The following is a 17,078-nucleotide window of genomic DNA, read 5'->3' on the forward strand; positions in this document are numbered from 1 at the left end:
TTAACCGTTTCATCGATTATATATAGCAAAAAGCCTTTACTCTTAATATATATATATATATCAAAGCTGAAAGTCATCATAAATTCTCACAAACTTCGAAAAACATATAGAAAATATTCAAATTATCCATGAAATAACTAATAAATGAGTCATTAATTGACCCTAACCCTATCTTCAATGCAGCTTATAGTAATTAATCAAAACTACATATTAGTATGTTGGGCATCTTTTTGACAGCAGATTAATTTTACGCGTGTAATTTGACAATTAAAAAAACGGTCAACTAGTACCTTAAGTTTCCGCCTCTATGCGTCTATTAAATTCCTATACTAAAAAATACAGTTGAATATGAAAAAAGTCATTAGCTTTAAACATCTCGCAGCCCAAGAGCACCTTTCAAGAAAGATTTTCAATTTATCCTGATAGATAAATACGCCAAGAATTTTTTATTTACTAAAGAACAGGTTGCAGCTTATTGAGCTCTGAATAACAGGAAGCAAATAATTAATTTAATAAGTTTCAATAAGCGCTTTTGAAAACGATTCAATAATTACCATTACCTATTGAATGCCAAAAACGAAACCAATTGTAATAAGCTTATTGAATGCAGGGTTAAAAAGGTACTGAGAAAAAAGGGAATTTTAATCTTTGTTTGGGGATGGGTCTGATATATAAATAAGGCTATACTGCACATGAAAAAAATATTCACCAAAAGTATTTCAGATGAGGCTTTAAGTGCCCAATACGCTCACCAACCTTTTGGAGAGGCAAAATTCTGTATACTAAGTACCCTGCTCCCACTGCAAAAGTAAATTTCAATGAAAACTTTATAATTCTGCTAGCTCTCGATGGCGGATATATTCTTTCTAATTCTGAGAGTTCATCAAACTTTACATCATTCCATACTTTAGCTATTCCACTTACATGACCAATCCCAACAACCCCAACAACGCTCCGTGTTTTTGAGGGATCAACAACGGGAAGGTTTTTTACTGAACGAGCTGCTGACTGCATCGACAACGCAAGATATCTATCTCTTTCGTTTAAGAAAACTCTAGTCATTTCCGGAAATTCCCCAGCCATTTCTTCAAGTAGCTCCTGGAGAATATCTTTCTTCTTACACTTTTCTACTTCTTCTTGTGTGAGAGACTCGTTGAAAAACAGAAGTTGCCAGAATATTTTCAGTTTTTGCCATAAAGAACATGCTGATAACGCTCTTTGTATTGTGACTTCGATTCGCCGATCTCCAAGGAATATAGGAGATTCTGGGGGACCAAAAATCAAAATAATATAAATAAATAAGAATAGATACAATAGGAAAATCTTAAAGAAAAAAGAAAATGTAATTGTATGCTTATCACAAGATTTTGCCGTGTCATAGTTCTTTTTTTCTTTATATGTGAACCTGTTTTCTCAGTTCTTCACAGTTGGATACAGCAAAGCTAATATCGATTTTTTTCAGTTGATTTTTGTTTTTATCTAAGTGTCCAAGTAACTTTTGCGTTATTCGCACTGGCGTGCTTTTGTTGCAGAATTATTACTAATAAAGTTCAAAATTGAGTTGTCAAGTTGGAATCTTGTTCAATGTCAGTATATCTGTTTTTCTGTTTAGATATTCTACACTAGCCTCACAACCCTTACACACTTAAATATTAAAAAAAGGTAGTGTAGACACTTTAACGCAAAAATAGCTGTAATTGTAACGCAATTGATAAAAATAATTTTTTAACATGAATTTGAATCTTTTTGGGTTAATTTGGACTTGAAAGTCCAGAAGATTAGCTCTGCTGCACACCATATTCTAGCCATAAAAATTTCCTAACCATGAAATTAAATATGTGAACTAGATAATAAAGTTAAATAAACTATTTAATTATATAGATTATATGATTAATTGGTGAATACCTTTTTATTTATTCTGGCTTGGTATTTTGTTTGTTTGATTCAGTATTTCTTCTGAAATGTTTTAGTTTACTTCAAAAGGTTAGTTTTTCTTCTCCTTTGATTTTAGCACTGAAGACAGCTTATCGGAGGTCCATGCCGAAATATCTACTTTCGTCTTCTTCACTCCTCTTCTGTCCACTGGCAGATATTACTCTCTCGTTTTCTCGGTTATATATATATATATATATATATATATATATATATATATATATATATATATATATATATAGATATATATATATATATATATATATATATATATATATATATATATATATATATATATATATATATATATATATATATATATATAGATATATATATATATATATATATATATATATATATATATATATATATATATATATATATATATATATATATATATATATAGCCAGTGGCGTCTTTGGATGTATTTATGAATACATAGCCAGTGTGGTCTTTGGATGTATTTATGAATTAGATCCCAAAATTACAATTCGAGGTAAGCACCCACGCCTCTTTTACGACCACCAGGTAGAGATGATAACCCTCGGAAAAAGAAAAATATATACACTAATGCTTTCAAAATGACGCCGAAGCAAAATTTCAAATAGTCAGGTTTATTAACGGTGGAAGTTATCACCATGTAAATTAGGCCCAATAATCTCAAAATTACAATCCTTTTGATTGATCAGCCACAATCATTTACGCTTTTTGTTAATTTAATTTATTCATAAGCAATAAGACAAACGAAAATTATAATAAAACAAACGAAAGTTCTGGAAAATACAGGATTTTCGTGAAATATATTAGATCTTTAGGAGAGCCACTTTTAGATTATAAAAAGAAAATGGAAAAAATAGGAATGTTGTACGAACATCAAGGCATAAATACATCCACAATAAGTCTCTTTATTTGGACATATTGGTCTAAAAGGGCCATAGTATTCCCATTTTTTTTTTTTTTGAAGGAATATTCATAGAAACCAAAATCTTCGGGATTTTTTTTTACCAAAGTCAGCTGATTATCACCATTTTTGCCCGCCATAAAATGGATTCCACGCATAAAGACACTATTACACAAATGTTCCTGAAGATGGTCCCTGTAAAAATGAAAATTTAGATAGCTGAAAATATCATCAGGGTCTCAGGGGAAAATTTTGAATAGTATTCTTTTGTAAAATAATTTTATATTCTGGTAGGAGTCAATCTGAAACGAACGTTTTTGAAAATTATCAAAATTCGCCTCCCTACACAATATTCGCCTCATTTCTTTCATTACGGAAACCCAAAGGGAGAAGCACTAACAGATTATAATTTTTCTTTCAGACCATTTTTTCGTCGCTTGAAAATTATTGTCTCCTCAGACCTTTTTTGGGGCGCATATACCGACCAGGATCGATCCTACTACGGGAGAAAGTTGGTGCGATTCTTTTTTCTAAGATTCGGTTACGATCCAGCTTGATTATCCTTCTGTACAAGTCATAAATTAAGCCTATTCCCACGTACGGATGCCCACTTTTTGCAGGATAAAATATCCTCCACAGACATTGCTGAAACACAGGGCATCAAATCGACGTTTCAGCTGCTGGGTCTTTTTACAAAGACAAGTAGCAAGCTTGTCACATAACCTTGCTTTTCGCGGAAGGGTTCCTAATACCCTACTGGCACCACTCCAGAGGATCCACAATAGGACCTCAAGGGTGAGTTGTAGTAGAAATCAAGTAGCTTTACATTCTCTCAGCAGGCGATTTGATATGGCGTCAAAGGCTGTTTTTTACAATTATATCCACTACCTTCCCTATGACGAATTGCCTGTGCTTATACTGCCGTATACCAAGCCAATTCGGCAACCACACAGAAACATGGCAAGGCTGGGTTGTCTACAGGAGGAGACGCCACAAACTGTGCAGTTGAAGAGCAGCTTTGTAATACGTTACAACTCCCCTTGGAATGGTTTCCTGAAGAAAGTTATCCCTTTCAATTCGTCTACTAACTGCTTTAAAATGAAGCTCAATAGACACAACACTAAGGAGAAAATCTAAGTAAATAGTTGACTAGTGATGCACCAGGCCCTACCTTTTTTGCAGCCTAGTGCCATGCACTTTTGCCAAAAAAGGAGACCACTCTTCCTTGGAGTCTTCTGACCACACCAAGATCATAGCAATAAGTTAGTATGTAGTCGATAAACAAAAAAAGAATAATAATTCAATGTGCCTTACGAATTTGATTCGCTTCATGAACGGCAACACGAAATTCTCCACCAGGTGCCATTCCAAGCATTTTCGTTGTTTGTGCAGATACTTTCAGGAATAAAATATAGACAAGACCCTTGAATACCCCATGTCTCTTGATTGAATGTGATATCACCTGTAATATTAATATCATACCACCATGAAAACAAATGAACCAGTCAATGAAGAACACATTAAAATGTAATTTTTAAAATTTTCATTTTTTTTTGTAATTTGCTGTTATATCTATAATTTAGAAATGCAAATTTCTACACACAATGCGGAGTTTGTGCTAAGAAGATTATGACAAAATGTGTCATAAAAACATATTTTTTGTTGTTGTTGGCAAATTATTCACTGACCTCTGTTAATTGAATAACTGTTGTTCGACCAGGTAATAATAAACTAAGTAGAACCTTACACATCAACACCATTTTCTAATTTTATTTCTCTTTCTTTTTGTTTAATTTTACCTATGAACTTTTAATAACTGGTAAGTTGGTTCTAAACAAATTATGGATCCAAGGATCCCTGAGTCATTTTCCTTAAATAAATTCAACCAAGGATCCTGTTCCAGCTCACCAAGACCAGACAATAATTAAATTTGTGGTGATATAGAATACATCAAAAGAGATATTCGTTTTAGATAGATAGGTCCAACCCTCTTGGGGGGGGGCTAAGGCTTCATCCTGTTCGGATGATAACTTTTCCAGGGGAAATCCAAAGGTCTTCTCTCGGGAGTATATGAAAAAATTACATTGTCGTGTGCAAATATCCCGTGCATTCTTCCATGCCCCTTCTCTAAGACTTTACTTAGAGAGCAAAACGAGAAAAATAATTTTATAAACAAAATGAGCTAAAAATAAAACAACGGACTATTCCGCTTTTTGTCAGATTTACATCCAATAAATAGTACTTTCAAGCGATGTAATTAGTTATGTTTGTTTTATTATTGGTCACCATTATTTTTCAAAATTTATCTTAATTTATTTTTCATGATACAAAAGAAATTAAACATAACATGCAAAAGAATAAAACTAAAAATAGACACAAGGAAATTTGTTTACGTTCATGAAAAAAAAAATCCTTCAAGGTTTTGTCAAGGTCACGGGCGTTGCTACAGTCAAGCTTAAATTCAACAACTAATTATACACTGCCTCACTTTTTAGACAATGATGAAATACGAAGAAAATAGTCACATAAAAATAATTTTTTGAAGATTTATGACTTCTTAGTAAAAAAAAAAGAAGTATATATTTTGGCATTGAGATCTTGAAATTATAGATCAAGAAACTACAAGCCTACGAGGCTAATTTGCTTTCGAGCTTAGTTTACTAGTCTTTTATATGCAAAAAAAAAAAAAAAACAGCACAGGATAAGTGCTTTTTTTCAATACTTAGGAAATTGGTATGGTGGCAAAATCTTGTGTGGAAATAATCACACAGTAAAACAATTTACAAAACTACTGCAGTGTAAAAAACAGAAGTGGTAATTTGAAAGAATGAAAGCAAAAGCTGAAACAAATGTCCTCTGGATTCAGCAGCGGCACCTTTTGTATCACAGCCAAAGTATTATCAAACTTCAGTATCTTTTTCAGTAAAATATTATGCAGCTCACCCCAGTGAAAACCATTCTGAACTTCTTACAATTAATTTTTTTTAAACAAAACTTACTTACTATCATTAAGACTATAAGCTAGAAATTTAGCAGCTTGAATCCTCAATTTGAAGAAAAAAAGGAATTAGTGCTTGTTCGCCCCATGGTGCATGGCCTTGGAACATATATGTAGGTGTTCCGAGGCAGGGTTAATAAAACAAACCGTGATTTTTCTTTTTTTAGTAGAGCCTTGAATAAATACTGAGTACATTCCAGCTTTGACAAAAAGTGAATAATATTTAATAAAAATTTAATTTTGCGTTCCACGTGAAAGCAAATTAACTCCTGGAACAATCAAAAATTTTACTAAGTATTAATTTTTAATACTAGGATCAATACAAGTATTTTTTTACAATTTTAATTTTTTTAATTATTTTTATTAAATTTAAATTTATTAAATTTAAAATTTTAATTTTTTAATTAATTATTAATTTTCAATACAAGTATTAATTAATTAATACTAGTGAATTAATTTTTGCGTAATTATCATGAGATTAATAAAAATGGTACAAATGACCAAAGTTATAAGAATTCATTGGTATCAAGGCATTAACGCAAATATGTTTCATATTTTACTCATTACTCATTAGAATTACTCGCATTTTAATTATCATTTTAATGCGTTTTAAAGTATTAGTTAATAAATTGTTCTAGGTTTGCAGTTAATTCGTATTACATTTGAAGTAAATACGTACTAAACCACCTAGAATATACCCACTATCTTATTGGCAAGCACTTCCGAACTTCTTCGCAATATTAGAATATGTAAGAATTAATAATGCTAAGAAAAACAGGGCTTTTCCAAAACAACAAATTCTAATAAAACTCAGTTTTATTCCTCATTTACTTAAACCTGTTTATTAGTGAACTAATTTATATTTCCTTCTTTAGGGTCAATTTCAAGGAGAAACAGTACAATAAAATAATTTTTTGAAAAACTATCTATTCTATCATGCCTCAAACCTATTACACATGCTAAATTTAAAATCATTAGTTTCATACTCAAGGGAAAGATTTTAATTTAAATAAAAAATAAAAACTACACACTCCAGTTTCAACAAAAAGTTAACAATATTTAATAAAAATTTAATTTTTTGTTCTGGAGAGCAAATTAACAGCTGGAATGGTCAGAAATTAGCTTCATATTAATTTTTTGTGAATAGAGTGAACTAGCGTCTTTAGTGTATTAACTTATACAATCATCTTCAAACCAGTAAAAATGGAGGATAACGAGAAAATTTATGAGAATTAATAAGTATTAAACCATTAGTACTCATATTTTTTAGATCTTACTTTTTAAAATTAATCATATTTTAATAGACCTTATAATGCGTATTAATGAATGAGCTAACAAATCGTTCCAGATTTGCAGCTAATTTCAATTAAATATGAAATAAATACATATTAAACTAACACATCCACATGGAATGTACCACTAGAAATATTTCATTAAAGAGAAGTTATTTTTCTGATTGTATAACTAGTAAAAATATACCTGATAGTTGATATTTTCGGCTTCTCTTAGAAGTCGTTCTTCGTCTAACATCAATATGTGGCTCCTACTTTTGCAAAGTTCAACAACCACAATACTTGGCTTCACTTCTTGAATAGTTCTTGTGACATCATTCATTGACTCCTTGCTAAAATGGGCAGTTCCAACTAAAAACACTGGTACTCCATCAGAAGTTACTAGTTTTGTCACAGTATCTGGCAGTGATTCTGTCATTGTTAAAGGCCTTCAAAAAAAATGAAGAAAATCAAAACAACAGGTCTGTTTCAAACAATGAGCCTACGTGATACCTAGTAAGGTCTTTTGAATTATCAATATATACTCCTTCCTCTCCAAAGGGCAGTGGCCTTTGAGAAAGTAAGACAAATGATTTGCTATGAATAAAATTTTCGGAATTAGATCTAAAACACAAACAAGACCCAAGGAAAGCATTTTGACCCTTTTTGTTGCATCCCCATTTAAAGGATTTTGAAGAACTTGTAAATGCTGAGGGGTTGTTGAATTAAAATGAAACAGGTTGTGTCTATGTAGGCTGATGAGAAGGGGTGGAGGGCATAGAGGAAGAAATTGATATCTAATCCCTTTTGGTTTCTGAGAATATTTCTGGTCTACACTATTAGCATGAAAGCAAAGAGTAACATCAAACCCCATAATTAGCAGAATTTATTCCATATAGGAGGTGACTGCCACTTCTGAATACCCAACCTCCCCCATTTGGTCATCGGAATTTTGGAGGATGATCACTTGATCGGAAATTGAAAGTTCTAGTCTTTTTTTTGTAAGTCAGAAGTGGTTGGAGACCAACCAGCCCCTGTCCTAAAACTGTTTTTGATATCAGACATTTTATCAACATTTTGAGGCACCTATTTTGTACTTTCTCTGTGGTTGGTCAATAGTGCATGTTGGCGAATTACCCGGGAAATGGATATTTTCTGCGGGGGGGGGGGGGGCTGGCTCCTGTATTAGCAATATTCTAACAATACTTTAGGGTATTAAGCAGACACTTTCACCGATACCAACATTATTGCCAATTTTGCTACTAATTCTATTACTGCCACTGCTACTATTGCACTAAATCAAAATAGTTTAGATGCATCTAAGTTGTCAATATATTAAGGTGGGATATCTTAGGAATGGGATAATGTACAAAGTACAAACCTTCAGGAACAGTTTACAGTTGCTTTAAGACACAATATGTCAGAACTAGGTGTCAGTAAAATGTCTCAGCAATGTACTATGGACAACTAAGGATACCAAGTTGAAACTTATAAGGCTACTATTATTGCTACTTTTGCTCTTACAATTGAACTAAATTTTGCATATATTTCTAAGATACTATATGGTAAACGGAAAGCAATAAAAATGTTCTAGTTCCATTTTCTTGGATTTCAGAATAAGATAAACAATATTTTTAACAAAAAGAATACAAATATCATCAAGTAAATATATTTCACTCATCCCCACAACGACTCTACCACCTGAAAAGGAAGGGGGAACACAAATACTAATCAAACACTAACTCAAAAGCATTCAGAAAAATTAGTAATAAATAAATAAGAAAGAGCAAGGGAGGGAAAGATCTAATAGAGGATTGTGGTTCCTCAATAGCTTTTGAAATTAGAAAACTTCAAATACATTAATATAATAATAATATAAATTTATTACCCAGAAAAACCAAAAACAACAATGTGGAGAACAAAAAAATTGAAGAGAAAAGAAAGCAAAAAACAAAACAAAAATAAGTTAAAATACTTTAAGCAGGAAAATTAATTAACCCAGTTCAGGAAGGAAAAAATGCAACATAGGGTCATAAACCGAAACAAAATTCAAGGTTCTCAAACATACTACTACTGCTACTACTAGCAACTCACTGCAGTAATATACCGCCTCAGGCCAACAGAGCTACTCATGCTCCTCCTCTAACCAATCTATCCAAAACCTCCCTCTTTACACCCTCCCAGGAAGCTCCTATTTCCCAGAAATCTTTCTTCATAACATCCTCCTACTCCAACTGCAGATGAACTTCTTTCCATTTAGCCCTAGACAGTTGGTCAGAAAGAACATCTTTGGTGATCCTTCATTCTACATCTGGAGAACATGCCCTAGCCATCACAACCTTTCTCTCATTATAGCCCTAGAATGTGGGATTGAACCAAACTTTTTGCACAGCCTACTGTTTGAAAAACGGTCAGTCAGTTTTTGCCTATCTGCAGGCAATTTCTCTGGAAAACATCTAGCAAATCTTCCTCCGTTTTTTGGAGCGCCCATACTTCAGAACCACGTTTGGCTACTGTCATCATGTGTCTTGACTAGCCATCATGTGTCAAAAACTAGCCGTCTAGTTTCTTGAACAGTCTTGAAAAGTACAAATAAAATCAAACTGAATGTTTGATATATAATGCTATTAATTGTTGAAAGATCATCAGTTCAAGATTTTATTTCACTGAAGTTTTGTTTTCATTTTCCATGGTGCAATAACTGGTAAAGACAATATTTGTAATATAATTAATTTTCAGTAAAGCACTGATGACTTAGTAGACTTCAGACTTTTACAGTTAAGGAAAGGGGCAGTTTCCAAACTCTTGTTTGTAGTTTTGAGTTTGAGTTATTGTAGGTTTATATTTCTTCTGATGTGAAGTTTAATATGACTTTTACTTTTCTTTGAAAAACTTCTTTTTCAGAAAGTTTTTTTAAAATTAGTTTCTGTTGTTTTTGATTACCATATTTTCGAGTTTTTTCAGATTTCCCATTCCAAAATAAAACTATATGTGTCTTGAACAGTCTTGGCAAAAACTAATAAAATTAAATTGAGCATTTGATACATATAGACTTTTTCGGAAAGTTGCTTTTAATTAATTTTTGTTCGTTTTTGATTGCCAAAGTTTCAAGTTTTTCAAAATTCCCTATTTCATTTTTTTTCAAAATAAATTAACAGTTCTGGTAAGAACTAATAAATTAAACCGAATATTGGATATATAATGATACTAATTGCTAAAAGCTCACCAGCTCTGGATTTTGTTTCACTCAGGCTGGATTTAAAGCTTTGACATCTCAAGGCCCAAGCGTTTTTGCTGCTCCATTTTTGCAAGAGTTTTGGGGAAATCTCCAAAGCTTAAGGAATAGTGAAAGCCGCAAGGCCTAGTGGGCCTATTGGTAAATCCTGGTCTGGTTTCACTGCAATTTTCATTTTATTTTCAATGTTGAAATGAGAACAAAAGACAATATTTGTAATATAATTCCTTTTTAAAGCACCAAACACGCAATAGCGCTTATACTTTTACCGTTAGAGAAATGGGCAGTAACAATACTCTTGTTTGTAGTGAAGACACCATTCAGCAGAAGTACATAACCCCTACTCTATGAAAACGATTGCGGTCTAACAGCCAATCTTTAATCCAATTCTCACTTGTGTTTGAATTCTGTTCTCCCAATTATTATAATAAAGAAAAAAAAAGTTAAAAGTTTGCAGAACTCTGCAGCCACTTAAGCAAGAGAATGATAATTCTAATTAAGAGAATTGGTTATCAAACAGTTTGTGGTAACAAACTGTAGTAAGGAGCGACCCAGCTCAATACTAATCAAAACTCTAAAATATGGAATTTTGATACCAATACCTACATCAAAAGAATCACATTTTAATGCTGATTCTAAATACATAAGTTTCATCAAGTTTAGTCTTACCCATCAAAAGTTACAAGCCTGAGAAAATTTGCCTTATTTTAGAAAATAGGGGAAAACACCCCCTAAAAGTCATAGAATCTTAACGAAAATCATACCATCAGATTCAGCGTATCAGAGAACCCTGCTGTAGATGTTTCAAGCTTCTATCTACAAAAATGTAGAATTTTGTATTTTTTTCCAGAAGACAGATCACAAATGCATGTTTATTTGTTTGTTTTTTTTTGTGTTTTTTTCCCCAGGGGTGATCGTATTGATCCAGTGGTCCTAGAATGTTGCGAGAGGACTCATTCTAACGGAAATGAAAAGTTCTAGTGCCTTTTTTAAGTGACCAAAAAATTGGAGGTCACCTAGGCCCCCTCCCACGCTAATTATTTTCCCAAAGTCAACAGATCAAAATTCTGAGATAGCCATTTTGTTCAGCGTAGTCGAAAAACCTTCTAACTATGTCTTTGGGGACAACTTTCTCCCCCAAAGTCCTCATGGGAGGGGCTACAGGTTACAAACTTTGACCAGTGCTTACATATAGTAATGGTTATTGGGAAGTGTCCACACGTTTTCAGGGGGATTTTTTGGTTGGGGGAGGGGTTCAGAAGAGGAGATATGTTGGGGGAACTTTCCATGGAGGAATTTGTCATGGGGGAAGAAAATTTCCATGAACAAAGCTCAGGATTTTCTAGCATTATTTAAAAAAAAAACAATGAAAAAATAAATATGAAGAAGTTTTTTCAACTGGAAGTAAGGAGCAGCATTAAAACTTAAAACGAACAGAAATTATTACACATATGAGGTTCTCATCTCCTCCTAATACCTCCCTCTTTCTGCTAAAGTATTTTCTGTAATTTCAACTATTTATTCAATGGCTTTTGTGATTCAGGGTTCATTCTTAATGAATTGGGACAAAATTTACGCTTTAGTGTAAAGAGCAAGGTACTGACGAGGGGGTGAACACACTCATATATGTAATAAAAACATGAGAATACGAAAGTTTGTTACATAAGCTAATTTATAAGTTACATATATCTTTTACTAATAAAAACATTCATAAAAAATTAAAAGTCCTAGTTGCCTTTTTAAGTAACAAAAAAATTGGAGGGCAACTAGGCTTTCTCCCACATTCATTTTTTTCTCAAAATCATTTGATCAAAACTATGAGAAAGCCATTTAGCCAAAAAAAATAAATATGCAAATTTCGTTTTAATTATTCCTCTTTGGAGATCCAAAATCAAAACATACATTGATTCAAAAACGTTCAGAAATTAAATAGAAACAAAACAAGTTTTTTTTTAACTGAAAGTAAGGAGCAACATTAAAACTTAAAACGAAAAGAAATTTCTTTATGTATGAAAGGGGTTGCTTCCTCATCAACACCCTGCTCTTTATGCTAAAGTTTTTTACTGTTTCAAAAAGTAGAGTTGAGAGAAAGAGTCAAACTTTAGCTTGAAGGGTGGGGCGTTGATGAGGAAGCAGCCCCTTTCATATACAAAGTATTTTCTGTTTGTTTTAAGTTTTAATGTTGCTCCTTACTTTCAGTTTAAAAAAAAAAACTTGTTTTTTTATTTAATTCAAGTAAGAGAATGATACTTTTACTGTTTGGGAAATGGGCAGTAGTCATACTCTTGTATGTAACAAAGACATCAAGACCACACTGCCTTTCTATAACAAACACCAAAAACTACCTACTCCTCATCCCCAGCCTTATGCAATTTTTCTTCAGAGAGCACCACAGCCTCTCAATACATTAGGTGTGGCTGGACACATCCTCAGGGTCAACAAAGTTGTTGGAGTGACTTATTTGATGGTGAATAAAGCCAAGATCTGACAGACTGGAGTAAGTTGCCAAGCAGTCACTCATAATTATTGTACCTGGCCTTATGTATCTTTGAATGAGAGGGATTAGAGTTTCTATATCCCTTCTCAGAGTCCCACCACTATCTAATAGAGGAGTTATATACTTCATCTTGCTCACCCTCTACATTCCTCCAAATACACAAACCTGGCTGAGAGGCCTCCCCCTATAATATTTCCATCATACCAAAACACCTTTGTCTATTTTGACAACACACCCTTGCCTCCTATTGACTTCCAATGTCCTATTCAATGCTCACGCATCACACTACACATTGACCTCCAGTCCACACTTATCCTTGTGCTAATCCCAAATTCTAGCATTATTGAACAATGCTCCCACATGTCAGTCATATAGAATATAACAAACATGATAGATTTGTTTGGTGGAAGTCTAGTGCCATGTAGGAAACTTCCCTTCCTATTGCTTACAGAGAAGTTGCATCCTTTCCTCTTTTTTTAGGGATTGCAATTGAGTTGTTACAAATTCAGACATAATTTGGTGAGGAAGTAAAGTGCAAACAGGGGGTCTGACAGCAGCCCTGAGAATAGAAGACATTTGAAAGTAAAAAAATTATATGTGGTGATATCACATTTCTTTTTTTTCCAACTCATTTGCAGCAGTGCTAAAATTAGTATGTTATAAAACATGTGAAAAAAAAGAAATGAATAAAAGTTAGAAAATTGAGAAGTGTATCAATAATTTTAATATCCAGAGCACAAATTTAAGAAATATTAAAAATATATATCAACCTTAGGTTTGTATAGAAATTACTACTAATCTTAAATTAATATTAACTCAATAATCAGCAAAAATAATGTTAACAATTATCATAATTAATTGAATTATTCTAACTTAGTGATTAACAACAAATAAGAAAATGCACCTGAGACAATCAATACTGTCATCATCCTTGTGCAAAAATTTAAATGTAGCCACAAACAACTTGATTTTACAACCTGAATTTGCTGAGATTTTGAATATCTGTAAATTTAAATAGGTTACTTATCTTATTGAATTTAAATTGTATTAAATTTATCTACACCCTCTTCTGTCAGCTTTCATATTTTGATATTTTCTTGAAAACACATACCTTAATTTAACAGGAAGAATGAACTGGCATAATATTGTAAAATTTGTTTTTCCAACTTAATGGTGGAAAATCAATGCCTGTGGATTATATAGCATGAAAAATGGATTTATAATAAAACAATAAGTTTGAGAACAATGTTTTAAGCCTTTTTTAACCCAAAAAGTAGAAATATTTTGGTCATTTTCAAGAGCTCAGAAAGTGCTTCAATTTGAATTTGTGACAGAAGTGATTATTACATTTGTAAAGAGCTTAAAAAAGGCATCAAATGGTATGTTCACTTTATTTTTAGGTCAATAATATGAACAACAAAAGAATTACCATCATTTTTAACCTATCTACATTATGTTACAAACTGAAAATTTACCAGATTTCTCATAGTGTAATTTAGACAAACAGTAAAATTCTAGTCAATTGACTTCTTACTATCTCAGAAAGGGTTTAGGTTGCAAAAATGAAACTTTCAGGGATGGGTCTACAGGCTAAAGTATGTCCTAGGAAGGTATTTTAAAGTATCCACCTCCACTCCTTCTCTCTCTAGAGGGCTCTGAAATTTGCCTACATGACAGGTGTAGTCATGTACACCTATTGACCTATTGAAATTTTGACAAAACAATTAGCCTACCTTAATTTTCAGCTAGCCTACTATTTGCTTTTTTTCTGCCTTTAGTTCTGAACATAAAATTCCAGTTATTTCAGTAAAATTCTGAGCTATATCAATGTTTTTTTTTTCAAAATTTAGGAAATATACTTGCACATCTTTAAAACCTTATAAAATATAATTGAGCAAAGTTATGAAGCTGAAAACAATTTTGTTGTACTTTAATTAAGCAGAAGATCTATTTTGCAAGCTTTCACTTTTAATAAAACACATATTTTTAAAGGTCATCAAAGGTCAGGGCCCTCTAGAGGGAGAAGGAGTGGAGATAGTTGCTTCAAAATACCTTCAAAGGACATATTTTAGTCTATAAATTCATCCCTGAAAGTTTCATTTTCCTAACATAAACCCTTTCTGAGATAGCAAGAAGTCAATTAACTAGAATTTTACTGATACATCTTGTATCTAGACTCAGAATGAAATTAATCTTCTTTTGAACTCTTAATCTTGTATCAGGATGAATACCTGATTCTAAACATGTTTATTTCTTACCTATCTTGTTAGTGGGTTAATTCTATATTTACCCATTTATTTAAAATAGCCTAGAATGGCTTAATTATTTACAGCCTAAAGATTATATCTAGGCTACCTTCATTTCAGGGTTGAAGCAATTATCATATTATGATGGCAACAATAATTGTATTAGAATAGAGCAATGAACAGATAAGATAATGATATGTTCATTTTCTTACATATACCAACCTTAATTCAATGGTATTACAATATACCAACCTCAACTTAAAGGAATAGCTTTAGTAATTCAAATTCTCCAGTAATTTCGTCAATTTCTGTGTTAGGAGGATCACCAGGTGAAACAGAAATCACTAGATACCTACAAAGAAATCTCTGGATTCTTGAAAAAAACTAGAGACTGAAAACTGGATTCTGAAAGCAAAACAGCTAACAAGTCACTAAAATTATACTAAATTAATCAAAATCCAACTTCCTTGATTCTTCTTCTGCCTTTTCAGCAGACTTGATAATCAACGGCAACGAAACAGCGTTGCCTATGTAAAGGCTATAAACTTCAATGTTTTATTATTTATCATTTTTTTTTTTTCCGGAGCCGCTTCATATTGAAGGGGTAATTATCCAAACCCCGGATGGGGGCTCATTCGAGTGGAAATCGGAAGTTCTAGTACTTTTTAAGAGTCAAAAGTGAGCAGAGGGCAACTATCCCCCATACCCTTTCACCTGAAATATATCCGATAAAAATTTGAATATGGCCATTTTGTTAAAATCAGTTCAAAGATCAGATAACAAAAACTTTGGAGTCGACACAGCCCCCCAGTGCCCGGGGTATATGCAGTAACTTATATCTTGGGAGAATATATGGTTTTTATGGAAGGGATGAGCATACAAACTTCAGAAAGGGCTCATTTGACTACAAATCGAAAGTTCTAGTGGCCTTTTTAATAGTCAAAAGTGATCAGAGGGCAACTAGTCCCCCCAAGGTCATTTTTCCCCAAATTAATACGAACAAAATTTTGAGATAACAATTTTGTTCAAAATAGTTCAAAGATCAAATAACAAAAATTGAAGGTCGACAAAACCCCTCAGAGCTTTAATTTGTACCCAAGGGCATTTAAGTTGTTATGAAAGGGTTTTTAAAATAGCTCAAAGATCAAAAAAGCCCAACCCCTACCCATTCAAAAACACTTGTCAACGATATTTCATTAGATAAACTTAAGGGAGCTTACCTCTGGCCCTCCCTCAGTGGCCCGACCCATCACCCCTAAAAAAAATTAACGATATTTTATTCCACAACTTATGGGTGTTGACCTCTGGCCTTCTATGGCCCGATCCCCTCCCCCCTAAAAGCTTGTCCGTTATAAATCATAGGAACTGAGCCCTGGTCATGGAGCACACTTTTATGGCACGAACCCCTCACCCCCCCGAAAAAAAACTAAATGATATTTATCCTGGGACCTGACAACTCCCCAGACCCCCCCCCCCCCCAAAAAAAAATATATAACGATATTTTATTCCAAAAATCATGGGAGCCCGTTCCTGGCCCTCTTCCCGTGCCCAAACCCCTCCACACCCAAAAACCAACTAATTAACGATATTTTGCTTCACAAATCATGATATTTTACTTCACAAACCTACTGCGTCATTGGGGCTTGGCTGTAAACGAATTATATTAAAAATATTTTCTTTTGTATTTATTACAACATTGACAATAAACATAAATATTCCAGTAAAATGAAATTCAATGACCTTAGAGCAATTAATATCGCTATTCAAATATTCAATTTAATTTTATTAATACTTTTCAAGACTGTTCAAGACAGTTATAGTTTCTCTATGATCAAGTTTGGATACAGCCCCTTTCCCTAACTGTAAAAGTCTAAAGCTTATTGCCTTATTGGTGCGTCACTGAAAACGAATTACATTACAAATATTTTCTTTTCCAGCTATTACAGCATTGAAAAGGACAATAAAATTACAGTGAAATAAATATGACGAACTTTTAAT

General features: G+C 32.8%; 1 protein-coding gene across 1 annotated transcript; it reads right to left on the minus strand.

Moving 5' to 3' along the window:
- Positions 1 to 469: 469 nt before the first annotated feature.
- LOC136036095 (traB domain-containing protein-like) lies at positions 470 to 15,589 on the minus strand. Its single transcript, XM_065718089.1, has 4 exons — positions 15,544 to 15,589; positions 7,311 to 7,551; positions 4,148 to 4,295; positions 470 to 1,265 (listed from the first exon to the last, which is right to left on the minus strand). Exons 2-4 carry the CDS (start codon positions 7,539 to 7,541, stop codon positions 706 to 708), a joined length of 939 nt encoding a protein of 312 aa, XP_065574161.1. The 5' UTR covers positions 7,542 to 7,551; positions 15,544 to 15,589; the 3' UTR covers positions 470 to 705.
- Between the last annotated feature and the right edge of the window lie 1,489 nt (positions 15,590 to 17,078).

Source organism: Artemia franciscana, chromosome 15 (genome assembly GCF_032884065.1).
Source record: "Artemia franciscana chromosome 15, ASM3288406v1, whole genome shotgun sequence".
Lineage (NCBI taxonomy): Eukaryota > Metazoa > Arthropoda > Branchiopoda > Anostraca > Artemiidae > Artemia > Artemia franciscana.